The sequence below is a fragment of the Muscardinus avellanarius genome (genome assembly GCF_963383645.1).
Source record: "Muscardinus avellanarius genome assembly, chromosome: 2".
Classification (NCBI taxonomy): Eukaryota; Metazoa; Chordata; class Mammalia; order Rodentia; family Gliridae; genus Muscardinus; species Muscardinus avellanarius.
Window position 1 is genome coordinate 12,267,464 of NC_137787.1, and position 27,096 is coordinate 12,294,559.

At 41.7% G+C, this 27,096-nt stretch overlaps 1 protein-coding gene across 1 annotated transcript in view; it reads left to right on the plus strand.

The window, feature by feature from the left end:
• Nucleotides 1-27,096, plus strand: part of COL4A4 (collagen type IV alpha 4 chain) — a gene marked incomplete at both ends in the record, with an annotated part of 123,725 nt that overhangs the window by 31,187 nt on the left and 65,442 nt on the right. The window contains 13 exons of the mRNA XM_080689307.1: nucleotides 3,484-3,552; nucleotides 6,632-6,667; nucleotides 7,914-7,976; nucleotides 8,802-8,837; nucleotides 9,039-9,080; nucleotides 13,656-13,736; nucleotides 14,494-14,547; nucleotides 14,804-14,863; nucleotides 15,923-15,967; nucleotides 16,494-16,547; nucleotides 17,287-17,356; nucleotides 17,914-18,018; nucleotides 22,920-23,084. Coding sequence (XP_080545433.1) covers nucleotides 3,484-3,552; nucleotides 6,632-6,667; nucleotides 7,914-7,976; nucleotides 8,802-8,837; nucleotides 9,039-9,080; nucleotides 13,656-13,736; nucleotides 14,494-14,547; nucleotides 14,804-14,863; nucleotides 15,923-15,967; nucleotides 16,494-16,547; nucleotides 17,287-17,356; nucleotides 17,914-18,018; nucleotides 22,920-23,084 — 880 coding nt within the window. The remainder of the gene's footprint in view (nucleotides 1-3,483; nucleotides 3,553-6,631; nucleotides 6,668-7,913; nucleotides 7,977-8,801; nucleotides 8,838-9,038; nucleotides 9,081-13,655; nucleotides 13,737-14,493; nucleotides 14,548-14,803; nucleotides 14,864-15,922; nucleotides 15,968-16,493; nucleotides 16,548-17,286; nucleotides 17,357-17,913; nucleotides 18,019-22,919; nucleotides 23,085-27,096) is intronic.

The window sequence follows — 27,096 nt, forward strand, 5'->3', positions numbered from 1 at the left end:
GAGGCTGAAACAGGAGGATCACAGGTTCAAAGCCAGCCTCAGCTACTTAGTGAAATGAAAAATAGAGATGGAGTTGTAGCATGGAGATAGAATGCTTCTAGGTCAATTCCCAGTACTTCAAAAAATAAGTAAATAAATAAATAAAAATACCCTAAGCAAACTAGCAAACCTTCCAAAAGGAAAATGGTGTAGTTTTTAAAAGTTAGTCTTATGTGGGAATATAAGCCCTACTTTATTTTTATTTATTTTTTTGAGTGTAACATAACATAGGCATTGCCTTTTTAAATTTATTTTTATTGGTGCATTATAATCATACATCACATTGGAATATAAGGCTTGAGAAGATATACAAGCACACATCATCCAATTAGCTCTCATCCAGTCCCCATCGCGTTCCCTCCCCCGCCCTCAATCCCATGCTTGTTTGGTAATTAACTTTGATACATATGTTTATGTACCTCCTGCTTTTTTTTTTTTTTTTTTTTTTTAGTGGTACTGGGGTTCCTGGAAGCCCTTCTACCTCCGGGCTACACTCCCAGATCTATTTTTATATTTTTTATTTGGAAACAGGGTCTCCTAAGCCAGCACGCATGGCTGGCTTTGAACCTGCGTGATCCTCCTGTCACTGCCTCCTAAGCGCGGGGATTACAAGCGTGCGCGACCACTCCTGGCTTACCTCCTGCTTTTTAAAGAGGCCCCATACTCCCCTTTTCCATACCCTCTGATTGGTCACCTTAATTGCTTCACTATAGGGCCCTTTCCATAGTTCAACCACTTCCTGTTGCCCCTTTCCTCCTAGTTATTGCTGATTAGGGGAAGCATCTGGTTTTAATTTTCTGCAATATTTCTCTGTTCATGCTGTGTTGCAAATACCGATCCCAATCTTGACAGCCCCAGTAGTGGCCTGGCTATTCGGTGGACTGATCCAGACCTCAATGGCTCAAGCAGCAGCCTTGCCTCATGGGAGGCCCTGATTCTGGTCTCGCTGGCCCTGACACTGGCCTAACCCCTCAGCTGGCTCCGATCCCAGCCTCGGAGTCCCCAGCACCGGCCTTGTCTCACGGCAGGCTCCAATCCCGGCCTCGGAGGCCTCAATAGCAGCCTTGCCTCATGGAAGGCTCCCATGCGGCCGCTGGCCCCGGCACTAGCCTACCCCCTCAGCAGGCTCTGATCCTGGCCTCAGAGGCCCCAGCACTGGCCTTGCCTCACAGCAGGCTCTGATCCTGGCCACGCTGGCACCAGCACCGGCCTAACCCCTCAGCAGGCTCTGATCCCGGCCTCGGAGGCCCCAGCACTGGCCTTGCCTCACAGTAGGCTCTGGTCCTGGCCACGCTGGCCCTGGCACCAGCCTCACCCCTCGGCCGGCCCTAATCCCGGCCTCAGAGGCCCCAGCACCAGACTTACCTCACGGCAGGCTCCGATCCTGACCTCGCTGGCCCCAGCACCAGCCTAAGCCCTAGGCAGGCTCTGATCCCGGCCTTGGAGGCCTCAATAGTGGCCTTGCCTCACGGGAAGCTCCAATACCGGCTGTTGGCCCTGGCACCGGCCCAACCCCTCGGCAGGCTCTGATCCCAGCCTCGGAGGCCCCAGTACTGGCCTTGCCTCACGGCTGGCTCCAATGCTGGTCGTTGGCCCTGGCACCAGCTTAACCCCTCAGCAGGCTCTGATCCTGGCCTTGGAGGCTCGAGTAGCTTCTTGCCTCATGGCTGGCTCCAATGCTGGCCATTGGCCCCGGCACCGGCCTAACCCCTTGGCAGGCTCAGATCCCAGCCTTGGTGGCCCCAGCACTGGCCTTGCCTCATAGCAGGCTCCGATCCTGGCCTTGCTGTCCCCGGCACCGGCCTAACCCCTCGGCAGGCTCCGATCCCGGCCTCTAAGGCCCCACCACCGGCCTTGCCTCACGGGAGGCTCTGATTCCGGCCTCATTCGCTCCAGCACTGGCCTAACCCCTCAGCAGGCTCCGATCCCAACCTCAGTAGCGGCCTTGCCTCACAGCAGGCCCTGATGTTGGCCATTGGCCCCGGCACCGGCCTAACCACTCGGCAGGTTCCGATCCCTGCCTCGGAGGCTCCAGCACTGGCCTTGCCTCATGACAGGCTCTAATCCCAGCTTTGCTGTGTCCGTCGCCGGCTTCACCCCTCGACAGGCTCAAATCCGAGCACCCTCTTCGCCCAACCATTTGTCCCACGTTCTTGAGGGTGCGTTGTGGTAGCATTCTGCCTCTGGGGTCATTACTTCAAAGGTTCCAGGTGTAATGCATCAGATCTCTGCCTCCCCTGAGTACTGGCCACTGCCATTGCCACTGCCTCCACCATTTCAAATCTTTCCCAAGCTCTTTTTCCACGCTGAATGTTGTCCAGTGTTCCTAAGCATGCGCAACGGTAGCATTCAACCTTTGGTGTAATTTCTCCAAAAAAAAAAAAAAAAAAATAAGGTTGGTATGCTCTGATTTCTGATTCTCCTGAATACAAGTCTCCACCGCCAACACAGAGACCACTTTCAGCACCGCCTTTCTCCTTGGTCTCCGCTAAAGTCTCTCTCCTTGCAGGTGATGTCCGAGATTCTTAACAATGTAGAGAAGAAGCAGTCCTCCTTAGTGGGGAATTTTTCCAATAATTCCAGTTCATTTGGATAAGTTTTGTCTGCATTTCCAGTATCCTGGCATCCGCCACGGCCTCCTTGACCCCTCTCCGATATTTTCCTTTTTTCTTTCCTTTTTTCTTTTTCTTTTCCTTTTTTACAGGCTCCTTCCAGGTGGAAAGGGGGTGCCTAGGGGTGCCCCACTAGCGCCTGTCCACCTGCCCAGGGTCGGGGCCAGGGGCCTGGACCACAGGGCCCTTTGGGGTGGGGAGGGGATCGCCTAAGGGTGCCCCGCCAGCATCTGCCCACCCGCCCAGGGTTGGGGCCAGAGGCCTGGACCACAGGGTCCTTCTGGGTGGGGCTAAGCCCTACTTTAAACACAAATACTGAAATGGATAAAAAGAAATACTGTTTTTTATTTTCTCTAGTGCATAAATTAAAATCGCAAATTTGAGATTATTTTTTGTCTTGGTACTGGGGATTGAACTCAGGGGTATTTTACCACTGAGCTACATTCATAGCCAACCCACCTCCTCCTTTTTTTTGAGACAGAGTCTCACTAAATTGCTCCAGTTGGCCTTGAACTTGTGTTCCTCCTCTCCTGGCCTTATGGGTAATGTGTATGTGCTGCCATACACACCTGAAATTGGTGTTTTTAAGAATTATGACTATGCATTATACTGTGTGGAAAAATGCAATCTTTCTGCTGAATAGTCTATCTTAGGGGATTCTTAAACAGATACTAACTCAATATTGAGTAAAGGTAGATGAGAACCTTAGAATGATAATAAGATAATAAATCCCTACTAGTGAAATTATTATAATGACAATTTTATTGGTGAGCAATATTTCATGTACAAAGAAAACATTGAAATGATAATGAGCTTTTATCTTTCTTTTCAGGGTCTTCCTGGGGAAAAAGGAGAAAAAGGAAATTCGGTATACATGTTAGGCGCCATTAAAGGTATTCAGGTAAGTATTAGGGATCATCTTGGATTTGAAAGGTCTTTTTCCAAGTGGGTAGACAGACCATGCAGGAAACATATTGACAGGGATTTCCTGTGAGGTGTCACAAAATACGCTAATTTTTTTTTATCAGTGCTTGATACTCTGAGATGGCACCATTCTTCTATGTGAAGGAACCGGTCTTAGCTGCTATGGCTGTAAAATTTCAGTGTCTCCTAACCATGTGGAGGAGTAGCAAGAGCACATTTATTTTAGGGTTTCTCTTCTTCGTCACTATTGGTGTTGTGGGCCAGATAATCATGTGTTGAAGGGGTGTCCCGAGCACTGTAGGGTGCTGAGCAGTGTGCATGGCCTCTGGCCTCTGTCCACCAGGTCCAGGTAATATCTCCCTCCCTCTCTGTCCACACCAGGCCCATCTTCAGACACTACCAAATGTTCCCTGGAGAGAAAAAAATCAACCCCAGCTGAACACCACTGATTTATTTGTATTTCAAAGATACTTGTCATCCAGTATAACAAAAGTCACCACCACTGACCTTGAAGATTATAAAAACTTTCTAGCACTCTCCTTCATATATTTAATGCATCTGCATTTTTCGTCAGGAGTGATGTATGAACTCAGAAATAAACTCGGGTGGCCACCTCTACTCTATAATCAGAGAAGCCATGGATGAGTAAAGGGAGAGCTGTAGAAATGATAAGAGGGAAAAATGGCATATTTCAAAGAAATATGCCCTTAAAAAAAAAGCTTTTATTAGCGCCTTCAATTATACATCAAACTGAGGTTCAGTGTGACACAAACACAATGCTTACAGCCCTTGGTGTGCCTCCTGCATCCCTCCTCGCTCTCCCGATATCCTTCTCCTTCCATGTTACTGAAATCAGTAGTCATACCTTTATATGTTGCCATAGTATTATTTGAGCTGCTTCTTTCCACAGTCCTCCATTTTCTCCTCCCACAAAACCTCCTCCAGTCCCCTTCCACTCGTCTACTGGCCTCGCTCCACATTAAAGTGCCTTATGTTTTCTACTTTCTCTTTAGTTTCCACATATGAGAGAAAGCATACAACCCTGGGCTTCCTGAGACTGGCTGATCTCAGCACAGTATTCTCTAGTCCCATCCATTTTCCTGCAAATTACACCATTTTGTTCTTCTTTATGGCTGAGCAAAGTCCCATTGTGTGTATATTCCACCTTTTCTTTATCCGTTCTTCTATTGACAGACACCTAGGTGGGTTCCATAATTTGGCTATTGTGAATTGTGCTGTTATAAAAATGATGATGCATGTATTGCTATAATATTCTAATTTTAATTCTTTTGGAGAAATACCAAGGAGTGGTATGTCTAGGTCATATGAATCTTCGTGTGGACCATGTTTTAGGTCATTTCTCTTAATGGAAGACTATTTTACAACAATTAAATAAAACTGATTCTAGATTGCTTCTATCAGATTCTCAGTTCTGAGCCACCTTTTTTTTTTGTGAGCTCACAGTATTTATTTGTAGTGTCTTTGCCCATTCAGGCATGCTGAACAGCCAGAACTATCATTTCACTTATAGCTTAAGTGATGTATTAGGCTTAGTTAAGACAGTAGCATCCTAGAAGCCCCCATAGTGTATTAAAAGGAGCGACTGATCCTTGCTTACTCTTGTGTCTTGAAAAGCTTTCTCAACATCACTGAGCCTCAGTTTCCTTGTTTATGAAAGAAAATTAAAGTCATTGTTATGATGACCTGTTATGATGGGTTAACAGGATAATTATAACATATTATACAATATTATAGTGACATTTTTTCTTTTGTAACTGTGGCAATAGAACATAAGTGAGATGAAAAGGGAGATGAGTATAGATTCCTCATCTTTAAGAGAAGCAGCAAAGGCCTTAAAAATGTTCTGTTGATCAACTACCTTTGAGAAACCATGCCCTTAAGAGTCTAAATCCACTTTATACCCATTTGTAAGGCTGTAATACAAATCAAAAACCAAAACTAACTAGTGCTGGCAACCGTATGGAGATTGGGGCCTCTTGTGCATTGCTGGTGGGATTGTTAAGTGGCCGTATGGCAATTCTTCAACAAAGTAAGCCCCAAATTACCATATGATTCAGCAATTTCACCAAAAAGATTGAAATCAGGGACTAGAAGATATTTGTACCTATGTTGACCTTGTACACGTGTAAGTTACCAAAAGGTCTATCAACAGATTAGTAGACAAACAGATGAGTAGGTGGAGGTATAGACATACCATGGGATAGTATTTAGCCTTAAAAAGGAAGGGAATCCTGATACATGTAACAATATGGATGAAGCTTGATTGCCGAAAGTTAAGCCAGTCAAAAAAGGGCAAATGTTGCATGATTCCACTTATATGAGGTTCCCAGAGTAGTCAGATTCATAGAGACAGAAAGTAGGATGGTGTTCGCCAGGGACCGGGGAGGGGGTCATTGTAGAGTGAGCACTTAATGGGAACAGTGTAGAAGTTTGAGGAGGTTGATAGTAGTCATGGGGAAATGACATGAATGTACTTAGTTATACCTAAATAACTGTGCACCCCACAGGGTTAAATATTAAAATTTATCTTACACATAATTTATATTTTAAAAAGCACCTATGTCCAAGAGAATATACACATATCCATCCTTTCAGGCAGATTTAGTCTCAGTGAAGAGTCAAAGCATTGTATCTGGACAGAGGCCAGTATGAGCAACTCTCCATGAGTCCCTTTCCATCCACTCTAGGGTGGTCTAAAGGAGCAAGGCCAGGCGTGGCCATTAGACTCGAGTCAGGCAAACTGTGAAGAAACGGGCCACGACATTGAGAATTTGGAATCATTTAAATTGACAGACAATCCTATTGAATTCTATGTTTTCGTGACCAGCCAATCTTCCTCTGGTCCCCACTTGAGTAGCAACATTCAGGAATGGAGGAGGCTAGTGCCCCGCGTGGTGCCCCACCGCAGAAAAATGGAACCTGCTGCATGCTTAGCCTAGACTACATAATTCCTGTGTGTCTTTCTATTTTTACATCATCCTTGCTTTAGGAAAATTGTGTTGCTCTTATAAAACAATATATTGTTATTTTTGCAGGGAGACAGAGGGGACCCAGGACCACTCGGCTTACCAGTAAGTCTCCCAAGCCAGCCATGTGTTTCTCTTCCCTCCCCAAACAGTCTGCCATCCACACTAGACTTTAAGTTCAGCAGGGCCAGCTACATAATTTAAGGGTGGGAGTAGTAGGTCCCTTGTCCAACAATTATCAACAAGTTCAAGGTGGTGCCAATAAGTCTTAAATTCATATGTGACAACACAGGTCCCAGGCGCTGGTTCTCAATAGGCCTCCTCTGACCTTCCCTTCTGTCTCTTAATGATCACTAGGTATTGGTCTGTCTATGCAGACACTATTTAGAAAAGTAAATCACTCAGAAACTATACATCTAATGCACACACAGGACTCCCACATGTGTACACTGAGTGGGAATTCTTTTCTCTTCCTCTCTGTACCGTTCTCTTGCCAGCCAAGTCAGTTATTATCTATTTAATAGTGTCCCACTTTTACACCCCTGGAATTTGTAATTCCATGATTATATTGGTTTATGAGATTAGAATTGAAAGCGGTTTGCCTTCCCATGGTTAAGCTGTAATTCTGCTTGCAACTTCTGGCTGTTAACTGAGTTTACTTTCCCAGGTTGGTTTTCTACTACTGGGGAAGCTTAGTCCTGTGCGATGATTGAAGTCCCTTGGACGGCACTATTCAAATACTTAAGTGTTTTGTTCATTCTTCTCAAGAGGGCAATTTCATACACACATATCATTTGACAGAAGACGTGGAGTAGAGGGCTTGTCTACACCCTTTCAGCATGGCCGAGTTCCAACTTACCCTTGCCAGCGTGCAAACATTTGTTGTATAGAAAATTGCTTATGATTGAATCATCTCTATCCTAAATTGGAAGCAGCATTTCTATTCACACTGGTCTTGTAGGCCATGTTTAAAATGTATTAAAATTATACATATTGGGATCTTTTAATATTCATTAGTATAAACCACTGTGAACATTTCTGAAGCATCCTGATATAGACCAAATTTGCAACACAGAGCGAATTTAGGAGTAGTTCACAAATTTTCTTTGTCCTTGACTTGATGCCTCTGTAAGGGAGTGGACTGATTCCTGGGTCTCGGGGATCCTAGAGTGAGAGTTTGTCACACCCATGGGGTTCCGCTGCCTCAGACTGTGTTGCAGATGCCCCAGCTGAGCGCAAGTGGAACTGACCATTCGGGAGCTTTGAATCTTCTTGGGATCACACGCAGCTCTTGCTGTGAAGGCTGACTATGATTTATCCTAACAAATGCACTACTGTTTCTCCTCTCTAGGGACCGATAGGTGCCAGAGGACTAGTGGGCCCCATGGGGTACCCTGGAGCCCCAGGGTTAACAGTAAGTACATCCCCACTGGCTGGTGCTGCCCCTCCACACACCCACAGTCGGCATGGAAATAAAGTAAAAATGCAAGATTTCAGTTCTGTTAGGCCCCAGATGGGCTTTTAGAGGGATTATAATCTGCTTAGTCAGCACATTCGCCCTCGTTGTGGGGACCCCGCTGCGTACACAGGGACCCCAAGGGATAAGCCGCTGGCATCATATACATACAGTGCAATAGCCCGTCCAGGATAAAAAGCCAATCTTGTGTGTTTTTATTTTTAATTGATACATAATAATTGTACATATTCATAGGGTGCAATGTGATCAATGTGCTGATTTGATACATGTATACCTTATGCAGTGATCAAATCAGGATAATTATCATGTCCATCCCCTTGAACATTTATTATTGTGTGTGTGTGTGTGTGTGTGTGTGTGTGTGTATGTGTGTGTTGAAAACATTGAGAATCCTCTCTTTTAACCATTGTGAAATTATAATAAATTATTGTCTATGGTCACCCTTCTGTACTTTATAGAACACTAGAACATAATTCTCCTAACTGTATTTTTATACCCATTAACCAATCCTTCTCTATACCTCCTTCCTCCCCACCTATTTTCCCTCGCCTCTGTCACCATTATACCCCTCTCTACTGCTATGGGATCAACATTTTTAGCTTCCACAATTGAGTAAGAACATTTCACGCATATTTTAAAATCAAGTGTTTCCTAAATAAGAACTTGGGGCAGCCAATAATGACACATTCTGATGTCTGTGACTGGTCATTGATTTGTGCTTCTCTTTTCTCTTTTCCTTCTCTTTTCTCACCTTTGATCTAGGGACCTCCAGGTCATCCTGGGACTCCAGGCGTGAAGGTAGGTGCTCATCAGTAAGATGCGTAAACACGGCCCATGCTCAGTGACAGCGGGCCATGGCTATCAGTTGGAATTCTTTCCTTCTGTCAGACTTTCCAAAGTATGTAAACCAACTTCAGTCAATCACGTACACAGAAGTCTGGTTTGTAATGACTTTTTTAGGATTCCAAAACAATTAAGTTTATTATTTTTATTTTGCAGGGCAATCCTGCTGTGGGAGTGGAAGGGCAAGTAGGAGACCCGGTAAGGACCCGTCTGTCCCAGGGAGCAGGTGTGGAGTGTGTGTGCTCTCCAGGTGTACAGGTGGCTGATCACTCACTTGTGTTCATTGACTCGTCGCTGCCCAGCTTTATGGCAGAGGACTTCTCTCTGATGAATTATTATGCCACTCCTACACTTGTAAAATGACTGATCTGACAAAATGGAACACACAATTTAAGTTGCTGTATAAGAAAAAGAGATTTATTTTTCTATATCCAGAGTAATAGTTTTGTTTCAATAATAATTAGTTTGGCTTAATTAAAGCTTAATCCTAAACTCCACACATAAATATAAGTAACTAGATCTGTGAGCATTTAGTAAGGACTCCCGCCCACCCTCCACCTCTCGTCAGTCCTGTCCCTTCCCCCAGCCCCTCGTCACTGTCCCCTCGCTTGCTCCCTTCACACCCACAGTCCTTTCTGCTAAAGCATGGAACTCACTAAGGACGCACTTGAGAAGTGATTTGAGACGATGGCTTATCTGGAAATGATCGGAATGTCCAACAGTGTGTCAGTGGCTCTTTCAACAACTGTGGACAAATAGCTACCGAGCACCTACTCTGTGGCAGGCGAGGGTTGGCACTGAGTGTGGGGATTCAGCAGACAGACCTGGTTCCTGTTCACAGGGAAGACTGGTGTGGTTAAACTGTGCTACACACATTTAACAGCAGGACACGGCTGTTAAAGGATCACGGTTCACAGATAGCCTCCGCTACATAGTGAGGCCCCCTGCAACTCAGTGAGACCCTTTTCTAAAATAATAAAAAATAGGGCTGGGAGAGTAGCTCAGAGGTAGAATGTGCCTGGGTTCAATCCCCAGTACCTCAAAAAAAATGTGTGTGAAGACTTCAGGATGAGGGATATGCCTGTGACGGAATGTTGGACAGAGTATGGGTTCCAAAAGTAAAAACCCTGACGTTGTAAAATCAACAACAACAAAAAGCCAATAAAGAAGATTTCTGAACCTGGACACCCCTGGTGTCTCATTGGCTTAGGAAGCTGTCCTGTGGTCTCTATCCATCAGATGCCCTAGCATCTCTTCCCTGGAGTTGTGACATTGTCAAATGTCCCAAGGGAAGGGGGTGTCCTTTCTTAAACCTTGCCTTTCTTCTGTGAAATAAGGGTCATTAAATTGCCTTCTTCAAAGATGCATGTGTGTGTGTGTGTGTGTGTGTGTGTGTGTGCGCACGCATGTGCGCCTGTGTGTGATATGCTGAGGACTGAACCCAGGGTGTTCTACCTCTGAGCTATACCTCTGGCCATTTTTCAATTTTGAGACAGGATATCACTAAGTTACTGCATGTTGACCTCAAACCTGTGATCTTCCTATCCCAGCCTCCTAAGATGGGATTACAGGTGTGTGACATCTTGTCCAGCTGATATATTATTTTACTTGAGTGAATAATGCACATAAATACTTGCTACCATATATTAAAAAGTATAAGGTAATTCTCAGATATATAATTACTGAAGCCATTAGTAAACCACTAACTTGGAGCAATGGCTGTAAAAATATATTCAAACAATCTTTCTGAAGCCTGGGAAGTCAAGGATCCTTGAGACTCTGCCGGAGCTCCAGAAGCCCACCTCCCTAGATGAGACCCGCGTTGACCCAGCACCAGGCAACCAGGCACATGTCACCACCTGAATGATGTTTCGTGCCAGGCAATTCGATGCATTTGCCAGCTCAGGCTGTAGAATAATGTGGAAGCAATTGGCTGTGAGGTGGCCCTTCAAAGGGTCCCAAATATGCTTATGTTAGTTCGTTCAGATTGTCAAGTGAGCCCGACATTGTGGCGCACACTTGTAATCCCAGCATGTGGGAGGCTGAGACAGAAGGATAGCAGTTTATGGCCAGCCTCAGCTACTTAGTGAGGCTCTCTGCAACTCATTGAGACCTTGTTTCAAAATAATAATAATAAAAAAATAGGACTGGGTGTGTTGCTCAGAAGTAGAATACCCCTGGGTTCCATGCCGAGTACCACAAAAAAGAAAAGAAAAGAAGAGAAAAAGAAAAGATTGTCAAGTAAATGAAATTGTCCTTGGGAGTTTTAGTACAGATTTCTTAAGTGTTCAAGAACAGTTTCTTACTCCATGTAAGAAACGCTGCCCTGAGCGGTTGTTGCTCATTGGTCCCAGGTGGTAGGAGTATGGACCTTCTGCACTGGATTCTTCAGACCTTTTTTCTTTGTACTTTCTTTGTACTACACTGACTATATGAGACTTTTATGATATGAAGAAATGGTAGCAGGGCCTATACTTTGAAGAAGCTTCTTTGGGAATGTCATTCAGGTGTACCTCAGCTATGGGCATCAACGCGACCACCTTCACCAAGGCGTGAGACTCAGTGGCTTGTGTGCCAACTGTCCATCCGCGCAGTCCTTTACTTATGCGACACGTAGAGCAGCTACCACCCTGCCTCCTCTCTCAGTGTGGCCATGTCACGTGCCAAAAAGTGTTGAGGCTGAGAATGCCTTGGCTGAGTAAATATTTTAATGTCGCTTTGTTGTTGCTTTTGCAAATTTGGGTTTATACTTCTGAAACCTGTACTTTGTGCTCCACATGTTCTCCTAAGCACTTGCCCAATCACTAAGTTTTTATACATGTTTTTGACTATTGTGTTATACTGTTAAATGACTATACACTGTCCTGCTCTGCCAGGACCCATCAAGAAAAATTTAATTCTAAGCAGAGAATAATAGTAATATTCAGAAAATTATAAATTAATTATTTCCTAATTAACTGATTATATTGTGGAAAAATCAATCTGAGGAACTTTTTTTTTCTATTCCAAAAGAACAATATCCATAAAACTTTTGGCAGATGGATGTGGTGGCACATACTTGTAATCCCAGCATTTGGGAGGATGAAACAGGAGGATCGAGGTTCACAGACAGCCTCAGCTACTTAGTGAGGCCCTTTGCAACTCAATGAGTTGCAAAAATAAAAAGCCCTGTTTCAAAAATAAAAAGAGGGTTGGGAGTGCAACTGGGAGGTACAATACCCCCTGGGTTCCATCCCCAGTACTGCAAAAAAAAAAAAAAAACCCACAAACTTTTGGCTAATTATTTTATAGAGAGGGTTTTATTATTATTGAACATGGTAATACCTATACTAATATATTTACATATTGTTATGATTATATTAAATATCATATCATTATAATTATACAGTATAATATTAACTATATTAATATATTATGTTATATTATTTTTAAATTATTAAAAATAAATAAGGTATGTACCAAGTCTTGTTGAATATAAATTAGAAAACAACTAATTCTAGCTGGGCGTGGTGGTGCATGCTTGAAATCCCAGTGCTTGGGAGGCCGAGACAGGAGGGTCACACAGATTCGAAGGCAGCCTCAACTACTTAGTGAGACGGCTTCCAAATAAAGTATTTAATAGGTCTGGAAGTATAGCCCAGAGATAGAACAGCCCCTGGGTTCCATCCCCAGTACCACACACACAAAAAAAACCTAACAACTAATTTTAAACAGTAAATGGCTTATAAATTATAGCAAAATCTCAGGTTATATGATAGGTACTAAAGATCAGGATTCTGAAGAAGTTTTAGCATAAAAGAAAACTGCTTACCAAATATTATCATAAAATAAAAATCATTTAAGTTCATAAAATAAAATTATATTGTATATTTTAATTTATGTTTATACTTATTTTATAGGGCTATTCTGATAATAGCGCATTTTAAGTTGTATGTAACGAACCATTTATTCAATAAATGTATAATACATGTACCTATGCATATGTGTGTGTGTGTTTGTGTGTGTGTGTGTGAGAGTGTGTGTATATGGACCACAAAGAACTCTTTAATAAAGATTATCTCTAGGGCCAGGCGCGATGGCACACACTTGTAATCCCAGCATTTGGGAGGCTGAAATAGGAGGATCATGGTTCATGGTCAGCCTCAGCTACTTAGTGAGGCCCTTTGCAACTCAGTGAGATCCTGTTTCAAAATAAAGAATAAGCCAGGTGTGATGGTGCACACTTGTAATCCCAGCATTTGGGAGGCTGAGACTGAAGGATCACGGTTCGCACGCAGACAGCCTTGGCTACTTAGTGAGGCCCTCTGCAACTTAGTGAGACCCTGTTTCAAAACAAAGAATAAAAAATAGGGCAGGGGGTGTAGCTTGGAGGTCAAATGTCCCTGGGTTCCATCTCCAGACCCACAAAAAAAAAAAAAGAAAGAAAGAATTAAAAATAGGGCTGGAGGTGTAGCTCAGAGGTAGAACGCCCCTGGGTTCTATCCCCAGTACTGCAAAAACTAAAAAATACAAAATAAAAATTATCTCTAGGGGTTACACTGTGAATCATTTCAATTTTAAATGTTATTTTTAACAATAATCATGTATTTATATCTTAATAAGAAACATACAATAACTATCATTTTTAAGTAGCATAATAGATTTTTCCACGGTTTATAGTTTAAATCTGTGACACACAGGATTAGAAGCATTGTGCCATAATACATGGATGAAAGTCTTCTTTATTTCAAAACACACATTAATATAAAGTTCTTATCGTCTTGATTTTTAAAGGGTGAGGTTGGCCCGCACGGCTTCCCTGGACCCAATGTATTCATCGAGCCACCTGATATTTCTGTCTATAAAGGAGAAAAGGTAAGTCACCTTGAGGTAGTAATCGAGGATGTTTACTGAGCATGTACCTGGGGCAGACAAGTACTGCGTCCCTTAAACACATCACTGCACTAATCTCCAAGTTGCCTTAACAGGCAGGTGCCTTTTTGGTTACTATTTCCCCATTGCCAGGGTGAACCGCGAGGCCTGGGACATTACTGTGTCCTCAGACTCACCCAGTGCCAAGTGGAAGACCTAGCTGGGGCTTCCAAACATAGGGGCTCATGAATGGTGTTTTGGTTCATGGACAGAAAAGACCACTGGGGTCCCAGTTGTCCTTTAGATGTTATAGATGCATTTGGAAACACAATGGACTTGTAGTAAGTAAAAATGTCTCTGCCAGCCTCTGGCGCTGAGAGCACCGATGCCATATGCAGATCCAGTTTTTTGCTTTTTTTGTTTGTTTGTTTTTTTAGTTGCTAAGTTAAATCCCCACCTTGCTCCAGATGAGCCACTTCTCTCCCTCGCTACATTTCCAATGTGTGGAATTTCTGATCTGTGGTTCTGGTTCCAAGGTGGTCCACTCCCATTTCCCATGTACTTCTCCAACTGGCCCGAATAGTGTCAGGGTTGTGGGTGTGTTTCATCTCAGCTGATAATTATTCACAGGTGAAGGACAATCCCTTACTAAACTAATGAAACATGGCATCACAACAGAGCGTTTCTGAAAAAAGGTAGAATTCAATATGCCATATTATTACAATGAGAATAAGTCAATTATATTCTTTGGGATTTTTAGGGTGTAAAAGGAATTCCTGGGTTGATCGGACCACCGGGACCACTAGGATTCAAGGTAGTTTAAGAACCTTATATTTTCATTTGTATGGTGCTATCTTAATATAAAATTTTATTTTGTGTGGTTTTTATCATGGCTTTAAATGCTGATGTATATGTTACTAGAATTTTTCACTATTTTTCTATAATCGTATAGGGTCTCTATTCAAAGTATTCATTTTCGTTAAGTTGTTGACAGTATTTTTCTTCATTTTTTCCATATTTAATGAAATATTGTTACTCAACCCCTTGTACATGTTGTCATCTTTTTAAAGGGAGAGCCTGGTATTGGGGAGAAAGGAGAGAAAGGTATTCCTGGATTCCCAGGACCTCGGGTAAGGATCATCCATCATTAAATGTTGGTGAATGTGGAGGCATTGTGCTCTATCCTATTTGTAAGACTATATCTGTCTTTTAATGAGCTCAAAAGCGGAGAATATCTCACATAAGAACAATAAACTCTGCACAATAAGAATCGTGTGATCCCTAAACATCCAAGGACATCCCTTCCATTGACATCATTCAGATAAGAAAGGCTTGGGGAAGACAGAAGAGTTGGGGGGGAGTGAGAGGATTGGAGCATCTCATGTCTGGCTCAGTGTCAGTGTGACAGTTACTTGGAATGGTCAAATTAAGCTTATTTCAGAAAATAAGAGGCTGATCCAGAGGCAGTATCTAGAAGAAAAACATAATGTCAGGCCCCAAACATCACACATTTTATTAATTTGATGTCTCATGGAGTCCTGTCCCCAGCGGCCACCTGCCCCGAGCTTATCTGATTTTAAATTTGGTATTGAATGGGCCAATATTGGCTCCTATGGTCATTTTTATTGTTGATGATTTATGGGGCAACTATTAATTCCCAGGCAAATTATATAGCAGTGGTTTCAAAGATTCCTGATTTGATGCAGGCATTGAGATGAATAGATTACATTGAAAAAGCAACAACAATAAAAATACATTCTTTAAATATTGGCAATGACTTCTGGATAACAATAAAGTAGTATATGTTATAAAGAAATAAAAACGATCACATATTTACTTCCTTGTATTTGGGTACTTTTTTGTTGTTGTTGTACTGGGGATGACACGCAGGGGCATTCTACCTCCAAGCTACACCTCCAGCTCTAGTTTTTATTTTTTATTTTGAAATTAGGTCTCACTAAGTTGCAGAGGGCCTCACTAAGTAGCTGAGGCTGTTGGAGAACTGAGATCTTCTTGTCTCAGCCTCTCCAGTACTGGGATTACAAGCACCCCCACGCTCAGCCTATTTGTCTACTTTTGAAAATAAGACTAGAGGTAGATCTGATAAAGTAAAAAAAATGAAAAGATTCATTGATCTTGTTCATGCACTTTTATTTAATTCTGCCTGTTAATCTTCCTCAATGCATTAGGGCGACCCTGGGTCCCATGGATCTCCAGGTTTTCCAGGACTGAAGGTAAATATACACCATCATAGAGATAATAAATGCATTTTCCCTAGAAATGTAGTTCAGTATCATTCAGAAGTTGTACTATTGCTTGTCAACGTTTGCAGAAATTGGTAGGGTAGACATAATTCATTTAATGGGTTGTACGATTTAGCTTCTGGTGCTAAACCTGGAACCCCAGACTAATATCACCCAAGAACAGAGTTAAGACTTTCCACAGAGTCAAAATGAGCGTGTATTGCTCAAATTAAATGAAAATAGGTAATTTGTCATCCCATCATATTTTTTCTTTCTGTACTGGGGATGGAACCCAGGGGCATTCTACCTCTGAGCTGTACCCATGGTCCTATTTTTTAGTCTTTTAAACTTTTTTTGAAACAGGGTCTCAGTAAGTTGCAAAGGGCCTCACTAAGAGCTGAGACTGTCCATGATCCTCCTGTCTCAGCCTCCCAAATGCTGGGATTACAAGTGTGCACCACCACGCCCGGCCGATCCCATCATATTTTTAAAAATGTATGCTTGTGCTTATTTGTAGGGAGAACAAGGTCTGGTTGGAGATCCTGGCCTAGCTGGATTTCTTGGCCCAAAGGTAAAAAAGTAAGCCTACTTAAGAAAAAAATTATTAAATTTACTTTTGAAAGTATTAAAAACATAATGTTCAGAGTTAATTTTGTACATTTTGTATACAAGCTGTGGTTTTAATGCATGATTACCATTTTATTGTATCATTATCATATTAAACATAATTATGCTTTACATGTGAGAAACAATTCTCTTAAAAGTAGGTGATAATGAAAGTTTCAAAAATTGCATGGATTGCATAGCACTGAGATTAAAAACAGAAGGAGTCTCGAAGAGCTGTCTACTTTTGCCACCACTGCATTTTATTTTCTTTTTTGGTAACTTCTGTGACTTGTTCAGGACAAGCTATTAGGGTGATATGAATAAAACAGACAGTATTTACTGCTAAAATAAAATGTACATCCAGATATTGCTAAGGGAGTCAACTATTTGTCTAGAGAGTGAAAAGTTAGAAATGAAAGAAACTTAGTGACTTCAGAGGGGATTAATTTATGGGCACGGGGGGAATCATTGTATTGGGTTAAATTTGTTTTATTTAGTGAGAGCATGGTCAGCACATTATTTACTTCTGTGTGTAGGTAGATGGGATGCATCTTTGTCCCTCCTAGGACTCCAGGGATCTTCATACCTCTAGTCAGCCCATGCTGTTTATTTCTTACTTAAATGTACACATGGTTCTTCGAATATTTGCTTCATGCCAGAACAACTTGAGTAGAGTATGCTAATGACTGAATGGATGATTTCAGGGGGATCCTGGAGACCGTGGGCACCCAGGACCACCGGGCATTTTGGTGACTCCGCCTGTTCCACTCAAAGGTCTGTGCTCTGTTAAGTTCCTCTATAACTTACGCAGAAATGGGATTGAGTGGCCCCGACCAGCGAGCCTGGCTTGGTACTCCTGCGGCTTGCACACTGAGCAGCCAAACACATGGACTTTAGCATGAAAATGTGACTGTACCTGTGCAGATAGGAATGTTCATCTTGGTTCTTGTCTGCCGCCATGAGACATCAAGTTTATTTTAGTATAAGTAAATTGTATGTTGAAATTTTTATTATGTCATCTATTCAAAAGTAGCTTTTTTTAATCGCTGGAGAAATAATGAGATCATTTGATCGACACCTACCAAGATGCTACTACTGCCAAGAAAGGAGCAGACTAAATTAGTGACAAAGAGAACTCCATTCGGAGTTCCTGTGTCTGCAGAGAAGGGGCACCCAAAAGGGATGCAATTTGAGATATTCTGTTTAATATGTGGCAAGAAACTGCAAACATCTCCTAATTCTACTTTATCAAACCTCACAAAAAGTTTTTGTGTCTGAATTTAAACCTGCATATTGGCTTTGTTAGTTCTTATCTCTATGATCTTTGGCAGGTCCTCGGGGGGACCCAGGGTTCCCTGGCCGCTATGGAGAAACGGGGGCTGTTGGACCACCTGGTCCCCCAGGCACCTTGGGCAGACCCGGGGAAGCTTGTCCAGGTAGGAATTGGATGTATTTTACGTGCCAGATTTCTTTCCTGCATCACCCACACCAGCTGGATCTATTAGTATTCTTGTAGCTATAATCTAAAGATTGACCACATAACTTAGAGGCAAGATTTATGTTCTTTTGGTTTGGGGCTTAGTCCATGTGAGGCTGGGGACGGCAGAGTGGAAGGAGAGCCATGGGCTGTGTTCACATTACAGAAAATGGAAGCAAGAGAGAGCAAGAGGAGGAAGAACCCTTTATATAAACCCAAGCTCACCCCAGGGGCCACCAGGTACCACCCAGGTCAATCCATGACAATGGATTTACCCACTTTGGGGATTACAACCCTCAGGACTCAATTACATTAGGTCTGAACACCTCAAGGCTGCACCCCGGGGACCCACCTCCAGCTCCACCTTCTGGGGATGGGTCATCACCCAGATAAATCCATTAAAATGGATTAATCCACTGCTGGAATTACAACACTCATGATTCAATTATATCAGCTTCTAATTTAATAAATGAGCTCTTTAAGGGAAATTTTATATCCAACTATAACAGAAGGGATTCTCAGTAAGACCTTCAGAAATGTTCAATCAATATCACAGGGGTGTTGTGAGAAATGTAAACATGTAACAGGACTCCCTCAAGATCTGCAGACAGGACTTGAGACTGCTCCTAGGGTCATAATATTTCCTTTCTTTTCCTGCTCTCCTGGAAGGCTCTCCCTGTTGCTATCTACTTGAAAGTTTGTCTACCTAGGCCCCAATTTAAATTTCCTACATAAAATGCACAGATAAAATTTATGACTGAGCCAGGCATGGTGGCACATGCCTGTAATCCCGTACTTGGGAAGCTGAGACAAGAGAATCAAAGGTTGAACCTGGCTTCAGAAACTTAGTATGAGACCCTGTCTCAAAATAAGATATAAAATTGGGTGTGGGATGTATCTTGGAGGTAGAATACCACTGAGTTCAATCCCTAGCATGCCCACACACAAGTGCCGCATGCCCACACACAAGTGCCGCACACACGTGCGTGTGTGTGCTCACACACACACACACACACACACACACACACACAATTCAAAAATAAAACTTAAATCCAGCCTTACTTTTTTTTACTTTTTTTTTATTAGTGCATTGTATTTATACATCATAATGGGATAAAAAACTTGTGTAGACATAAATGCACACATCACCCAGCCAGCCCCCACAGCCTTACTTTTTAATAAAAGTTTCCTCCTCTCCTTCTCCCTTCCCAATAAAAACAAAAATGAGAAAACTATGGGGTCACAGTGACATTTGACAAAAAGCCTAGGAGAGTCCAGTTGATGGAAGGACTCTGAATTCCTTCTAAGTTGTGCTGGTCAATATTCCTGGTAAGATGAGGAATTTGAGTCAGGAGATATGTGCATTCGGTGAACCCAGGAGAACTCATTAAACCTGGGACGGGAGAAGTCCTGTGGGGTCTTTTATCTAGTCCATGTTTCATGTTACATTTTCCAAAAGGGCCTGAGAAATTCAACTGCTAACTAAAAAATACTTGTTTAATTACACACAAATCTAGCTAATACTCTTGTGAGATTGGATGGCCACAGAGATAGTAGAGCTTTGTCTAGTTCATTTAACCTTTAGGCAGTAGTAATAGTCTTGTCTTAATTAAGCCAGGATTATATATAACAGATAGAATGTTATTTTGGTTCGAAAGAACTAGACTCCGGTCTTAGGTTTCTCCCTTGGGGTTTATGTTTAATAAAAATGTAGCCTCCAGGAGATTGAAACCAAAACCTAATGGGAATAAGTAACAAGTGTCTCTAATAGAGGCAGGCCTAAATATACAGGGAGGCTCTTAATTCCACAACCCTTTTAAGATAAGTTAACACAATGGCTTTCAAATCTTGACTGTGACCCATAGTAGAAAATGCATTTTGTTTTATATTACATTACATAAGCATACATATGTATCCCCATTGAATGAAACACAAAGTTCACAAAGTAATACCTTCATAGTATGTAATACACAGTTTTCTATTTTATTCTTTTCTGTTGAAAAATATTATAATACTAGTCCAAATTATTCTACTGTTGGAAGGTTAAGGTAGGGATATGCCATACATTGTAACCTGTTCTCTCTCTGAGAGATGGGTAAGTACTTTCCTTGGCACTGAAACAAGACAACAGCAATGTCCAATGAATGAGAATCCAAGTCATATCCTAGGAAGGACAGGAAGACCAGGTGTCAGTAAAACACACACTGCCCTTTTTCTAAGCACACCAATGTATGTAACCTTTACATACTTATTTGATCATGATCTGTAGCATCTACTACGGGATAAGCAGGTTTCAGATTCAGACAGGTACAATCAGATTTCAGCCTTATCATTTAGTGGAAACCACGCCACCATCTAGCATAGAACAGTGAAATCCTTATGAGTTCACACTATGAACTAGAAACATTCCTATTTATACTACTTTTACACTGTGTGTCTTGGGCATCTATTAAATCTCTCTGTAGCCCTGTTTTCCCATCTGTCGCATGGGGTCTTGTTAGAGTTGAAAGAAGTTACACGCATGCCATTCTCAGAATACAGCCTGGTGCAGAGGAAAAACACATTTCAGCTGTTACTATTATTGATATTTGACCTATGTCTTGTGTGCCTTATCTATAAGATGTAAACTTCACAGGATTTTTTGAGGAAAAAAGATAATGATTGCAAATATACGTGAACCCCCAACACATATGCATGCAATAACTATAGTTCTTAGTGCAGGAGCCGGCTACGTTACTGATTACTGAAGGGGTGGCAGTTGTCTACTGCCAGACAAATTCCTCGAAACCTAGTGGTTTGGAACAACAATCAACAAATCATCTCTCACTCGTTCTGCAGTTCAAGAGCTCAGGAAGAGCCTAATAGCGTAGTTCTGGCTTAAGGATGTTCTTACTGCCGCCATCACAGAGGGGCTGGAACTGGAGATTCAAGCAGGCATCTCTTTCCTGTGTCTGGCTTTTAGTTTCAGACTTCCTGTGTGGGCTCTGTACCTAAAAGAGGGCTCTTCATACCACGGGGGCTTCAGAGCAGTGATACTGTTTATGTGGTAGCTCAGGACTGAGACCTCCAAGTGTTTTAGCTCAGAAGGCAGTAACTAAACCACCTTTCACAAAGGCCACTTTCAAGGAGAGAGAATGTCCCTCCTTTCAAAAGGGAAATGTCAGGCGTCTGTAAGAGTTTGTGGGGCTGGAGCTAATGTGGGGCCCTCACTGAGAAATGCAGTCTTTGGGGGAAAGTTTCAGGAACCAGGCATGCTTAGGAAGAAGGAGCTAAGAGAAGATGCTTCTCACCCACAGGCCTCTGGCTGTCATTAAGCCGAGGCCACCAGCAAGAGGGGTCAGAGGTCAAGGGCAGGCAGGTGTTAGCTGCCGTGGAAGTCCTTCTTTCAACCTCATCTGAGCACACTGAAGTCTAAACATTTACTGAGCCCTTGCTAATGCTACATACTACTCTAAGCGCCTTACATGGATTATTTTATTTAATCTTCATAACAAGCCGACAGGGCAGATGCACTGGACTCCATAGTTAAGTAACCTACTTAAGGTCCTGTGGCTAGAGACGAAGAGGTCAAGTCCAGATGTGGCACCTCTGTGCTTCCCAGCCAATCTAGCCGCCACGAAGAGTAGGCTATTTTATGTTCCACAAAGATGTGAGTCTGTGCTTTTATCCACAAAATGTGCAACAGGTTTATTAGATTATTTCTACCAAGTTCAGGAGGAAAGATTGAAAAAGTAGTAATTTTAATTAAACAAAATAGAACAATTTCCCAATAATCCTAAAGATGGAGAAAAGATTAAAAAAATCGTATTCTCTCAAATTATCTATTTCACCTGTATGCTTGTTTTGTGTGTGTGTGTGTGTGTGTGTGTGTGTGTGTGTGTGGTACTGGGGATGGAACCCAGAGACATTCTACCTCCGCGGAACACACCTAGCCCTATTTTTTATTCTTTATTTTGAAACAGGGTCTCACTGATTTCCAAAGGGCCTCACTAAGTAGCTGAGGCTGTCCTTGAACCTCGAGCCTCCCAAATGCGGGGATTACCAGCCTGTGCCACCACACCCGGCTCTGTATGCTTGTTTTAAAGAAGGTGAGGCATTTTGCTGGCCAGGATATTCAATTATTTTTTAGTTACATTCTCCCCTTTTTTCTTTAATGTAGTCTATTCAGTTTATTATGATATAATTCCTGCTTTATAGCTAGGAATCTGCCTTTTAGAAAAGTAAACTATTTATTTTTATTTTTTATTTTTTATTTTTTTGGTGGTACTGGGGTTCCTGGAAGCCCTTCTACCTCCGGGCTACACTCCCAGACCTATTTTTACATTTTTATTTGGAAACAGGGTCTCCTAAGCCAGCGCGCGCGGCTGGCTTCGAACCTGCGCGATCCTCCTGTCTCTGCCTCCCAAGCGCGGGGATTACAAGTGTGCGCCACCACGCCCGGCAAAGTAAACTATTTAAACATCACTTTTTTTCCAGTTCTTTTGAGCAATTATCTAGAGCAGTTTTCTTTTTTCATTGAAAAAAAATGTCCAGCTTTATTGAGATATCATTGACATGAAAATTATCTAAGATATACAGCTTGAAGTTCTCCTAGAGCTGTATGTGTGAACCCCTCACCATGTTGCAGCCTTTCTATGCTCACCTTCTCTGAGTTTGACTATTTTAGACTCCACACATGAGATCATGTGGTATTTCTCTTCCTGTGTCTGGCATAAGTCACTGAACATAATCTGGCTCCATCTATTTTCATTAAAATAAAAAACTCCATGATCTAAGGAAGAATGGACTGATTTTGATTTTGTCTACAGAAACATTTGCTCTGAGAAAATGTGTGGTTTTCCTTCTTAATTTCTCTTGCAGGGATGATGGGACCCCCTGGGCCACCAGGGTTTCCTGGTCCTCCAGGGCTACCAGGGGCAGTGGGTGTTCCTGGGAGACCTGACTTTGCCCCAGGAAAACCAGGGAAGCCAGGCCCCCCTGGGCTGCCAGGAGCACCGGGGCTGCAGGGACCCCCAGGGTCAAATGGTAAGGTGCTCCTCGTTTGCATTCTTTAGCCTTTTTTCTGTAGTTGGTATTTGTGGGAGGCAGAGTCGGAAAGTATGACTTTCTGAAGATTTAAAGAGTTGAAGAAACTTTGGACTAGAAAAGAAGAAACTTTGTTGGACTAGAACAATAATTAAGGTGCTTGCAAGCTGAAGTACGAATGATAAAATTTTATAAAATAGCACAAGTTTGATTACTTAAATGTAGTTTTAATTTTTGTCAGGGCCATAGATGGGCCTGGTTTAAGAGTCAAATTGTTCAGCAAAGCCTGCTATGAAGAAGAGAAATTCCAGAGACCCTATTCTTCTCTTCCTTCCTTCTCAGAGGTGATTATTACAACACAAGTAGCTGGATCGTTCCTCATTAATTTCTCTATTTCCATTTCAACATACTCATATTGATACTTCTTAATTTTCAGCTTATTATCTTTTGACTTCCCCCGACAGAAGATGACTTTAACTCTCATTTGCCACACAAGTACATGTCCTACTGATATAGTTAGTGATTGTCATGACTTTGGTTAATAAATAGGGTTTACACTGACTGGGTATGAAAGTGATATTCACCAGCCAAACCATATAATATTCATTACCTTTCTAGCACAGCGTTTTATAAACTGTCTTGCTTTCTTTGTGTGCTTGCTTGGTTTTTAATATAGTTATTATTAATCTTACTGCAAATCATCCAGAATTGTGTAAATCTCATCATTATACACTTTAACTCATGAGATATTCTATCAGCATTATCTTTTTGAATGAATATTACCTGGAGCTTTATGGTTTGTTCAAATTAGGTCAGGTTGCACCTTTAATTCGTTGTGGAGATACTGTCTTGAGATCTTCTTTTCACCGTTATCCTGAGAATTTTCTTCCTCTTCTCGCTTTCTTTTTCCCATAACTCATATCTCTTTCAGTGATTTCCTCCCTCACTCTACTTCCTGAGAAAGAATACAGATAAAAAGGTAAAGTCAGCTGGGCGTGGTGGCGCATGCTTGTAATCCCGGCATTCGGGAGGCGGAGACCAGAGCCCGTGATTCGTGGGCAACCTCAGCTACTTAGTGAGGCCCTCCACAACTCAGTGAGCCCTTGTTTCAAAAAATAAAAATACTAAAAAAATAGGTCTGGGATGTAGCTCGGAGGTAGAATGCCCCAGGTCAGTGATCTTACTTGTCTGATAATGCTTTATTCTGCTGCCAAGTTTGATAGTTTAGCTAAGTATAAAATTCCAGCTTGCAAGACTTTTCCTCAGGATTTAGTATTCATTATCACCAAATAACGAATAATATTCATTATTCATTATTCGTTTTCCAGCCTCCAATACTGCAGCTGTAAACGCCAATAACATTTAGGTACCTGATCTTCTGTTTGAAATCTATTTTCATTTATGGAAGCTTTTTATTATGGTTTTGGTGTCTTCAATTTCACAATAATTTGTGTGGGTATGTGTGTATTTACTTGTAGAAACTCAGTGGCTGTCTTCAATTCATGTATCCCATTCAGTATATATTCTTCTCTTCTGAAAAAATGTCTCCAAATATTTTTTGAAGCATTTCTTGTCTTCTTCCCTTTTTTCTCATTCTGGACTTTATATTAATTTTTTATTTAAAAAACAAACTTACATGTCCATTTATTTATTTATTTACTGGGAAATGGGAATTGAACTCAGGGATATTCTACCTCCAAGCTACATTACCAGCCTTTTAAATTTTTATTTTGAAACAGGGTCTCAATACCTTGCTCTGGATCTCATTCGGTTGCTGAGGCTGGCCTCTAATCCATGATCCTCCTATCTTAGCCTTCCAAGTACTGGGATTATATGAGTGTGTCATTGCAGTCAGATATATGTCTATTTTTCTTGGGGGTGGAACACAGAGGCTTTTCTACCTCTGAGCTATACTCCCAGACCTATTATATACTTTATTTGGAAACAGGTTCTCACTAAACTGCTGAGAGCCTCACTAAGTAGCTGAGGCTGGCTTCGAACCTGTGCGATCCTCCTGTCTCAGCCTCCCAAGAGCAGGGATTACAAGTGTGCACCACCACTCAGCTTTTGATATGTGTCTATTTTTTTAAAAAGATTAAAAAATATTAAGCCGGGCATGGTGGCACACTCCTGTAATCCCCGTGCTTGGGAGGCAGAGACAGGAGGATCACGCAGGTTCGAAGCCAGCTGTGCTGGCTTAAGAGACCCTGTTTCCAAATAAAAATATAAAAATATAAAATAGGTCTGGGAGTGTAGCCCGGAGGTTGAAGGGCTTCCAGGAACCCCAGTACCACCAATATATATATATATATATTTTTTTTTTTTGGATTACCCTTCACCTCTTTATTTTTTAGTAATACTTTTGGGGAGGATTTCTTCAATTTAATCTTCCAACTTTTCTCCTGAAATTTTAAATTTCTTAGATAGTTAATATCTATGTAGTTTTGCTTTGAAGGAGTTTGTTGTTGCTGTTGTTCTCTCTTTCACTATTATTATTATTATTATTATTATTATTATTATTATTTTGGTGGGTCTGGGGATGGAACCCAGGGGCATTCGACCTCTGAACTACACCCCCTACACCCCCTGTCCTATTCTTTATTCTTTATTTTGAAACAGGATCTCACTAAGTTGTGGAGTGCCTCACTAAGTAGCTGAGGCTGTCCTCGAACTGCGATCCTCCGTTCTTAGCCTCTCGAATGCTGGGATTACAAGCATGCGCCACCATTCTTGACATCACTGTTTCTTTTTGAAGCAGCCTGTTCATGTTTCAGAAATGGAATACTCTCAGTCATCTGCTATTTTAGTTATATAGTTTCTTTAAACGTTTTCTTCCTACTGCACTATTCTTTATTTTCTTAAGTATTCTTTTTTAAGAAAATTTTAATGGTGCATTGTAGTCATACATTTTAATGGGGTACAAAATGATGGAGACATACATGCACACATCACCCAATTAGCCCTTACCCAATTCCCACCCCATTCCCTTCCCCTTCCTCATTTTCATGTTTAAATTAGTAATTAAGTTTGATATGTTTGTGAATGTACATCATGTGCATTAGAGAATTTCCCTTTTCTCCTCTCTCATCCCCTCAGTTAGGTCGCCTTATTTACTCATCTATAAAATCTCCTTCTTCATCTAGAGTTCCTCCTTTGACCCATTTTCTCTCTAGTTTCCACCTATTAGGGAGACCATCTGATTTCTTAATTTTTGTGACTGGTTAACCTCACTTAGCATAATGTTCTCCAGTTCCATCCATTTCCCTGTAAATGACGTAATTGTATTTTTCTTTATGGCTGAGTAAAATTCCATTGTGTACATACTCCATAGGTTTGTAATCTATTCATCTGTTGATGGACATTTTGGCTGGTTCCATAGTTTGACAATTGTGAATTGTGTGGCTATGAACATAAATACACATGTACTAGTTTGGTAGTTTGGTTTCCATTTTTTTGGGTAGATACCCAGAGGTGATATTGCTGGATCATGGTAAATTTGCTCCCATTCTTCTGAGGATCCTCCATAATATTTTCTAAAGTGGTTGCACTAATTTTCAGTCCCATCCACAGCATATTAGAGATCCCACTTCTCCATATCCTCACCAGATTTGAATGATTGCCATTCTGTTGGGAGTTACATAAAATCTCAGGGTAGTTTTTTTTAATTTTTTTTATTGGTGCATTATATTCATACAACTTATTGGGGTAAAAAACTTGTGTGTACAAACATGTACTCATCGCTGATTTAACCCCTACCCAAATCCCACTCCATTCCCTCCCCGTCCCTCCCTCCCTTGCTTGGCTTAGTGATTGACTTCGATATGTTTAAGTACATTGTGAGCTCTAGAGATTTCAGGGTAGTTTTGATTTGCATCTTGCTGATTGCTAATGATGTTAGGCATTTTTTGTGCACTTATTGGCTATTTGAATTTCTTCTTTTGTGAAGTGTCTATTTAGTTCACTTGCCCATTTTTGATTGGGTTATTTGTATTCTTAGTGCTGAGGGTTTTTT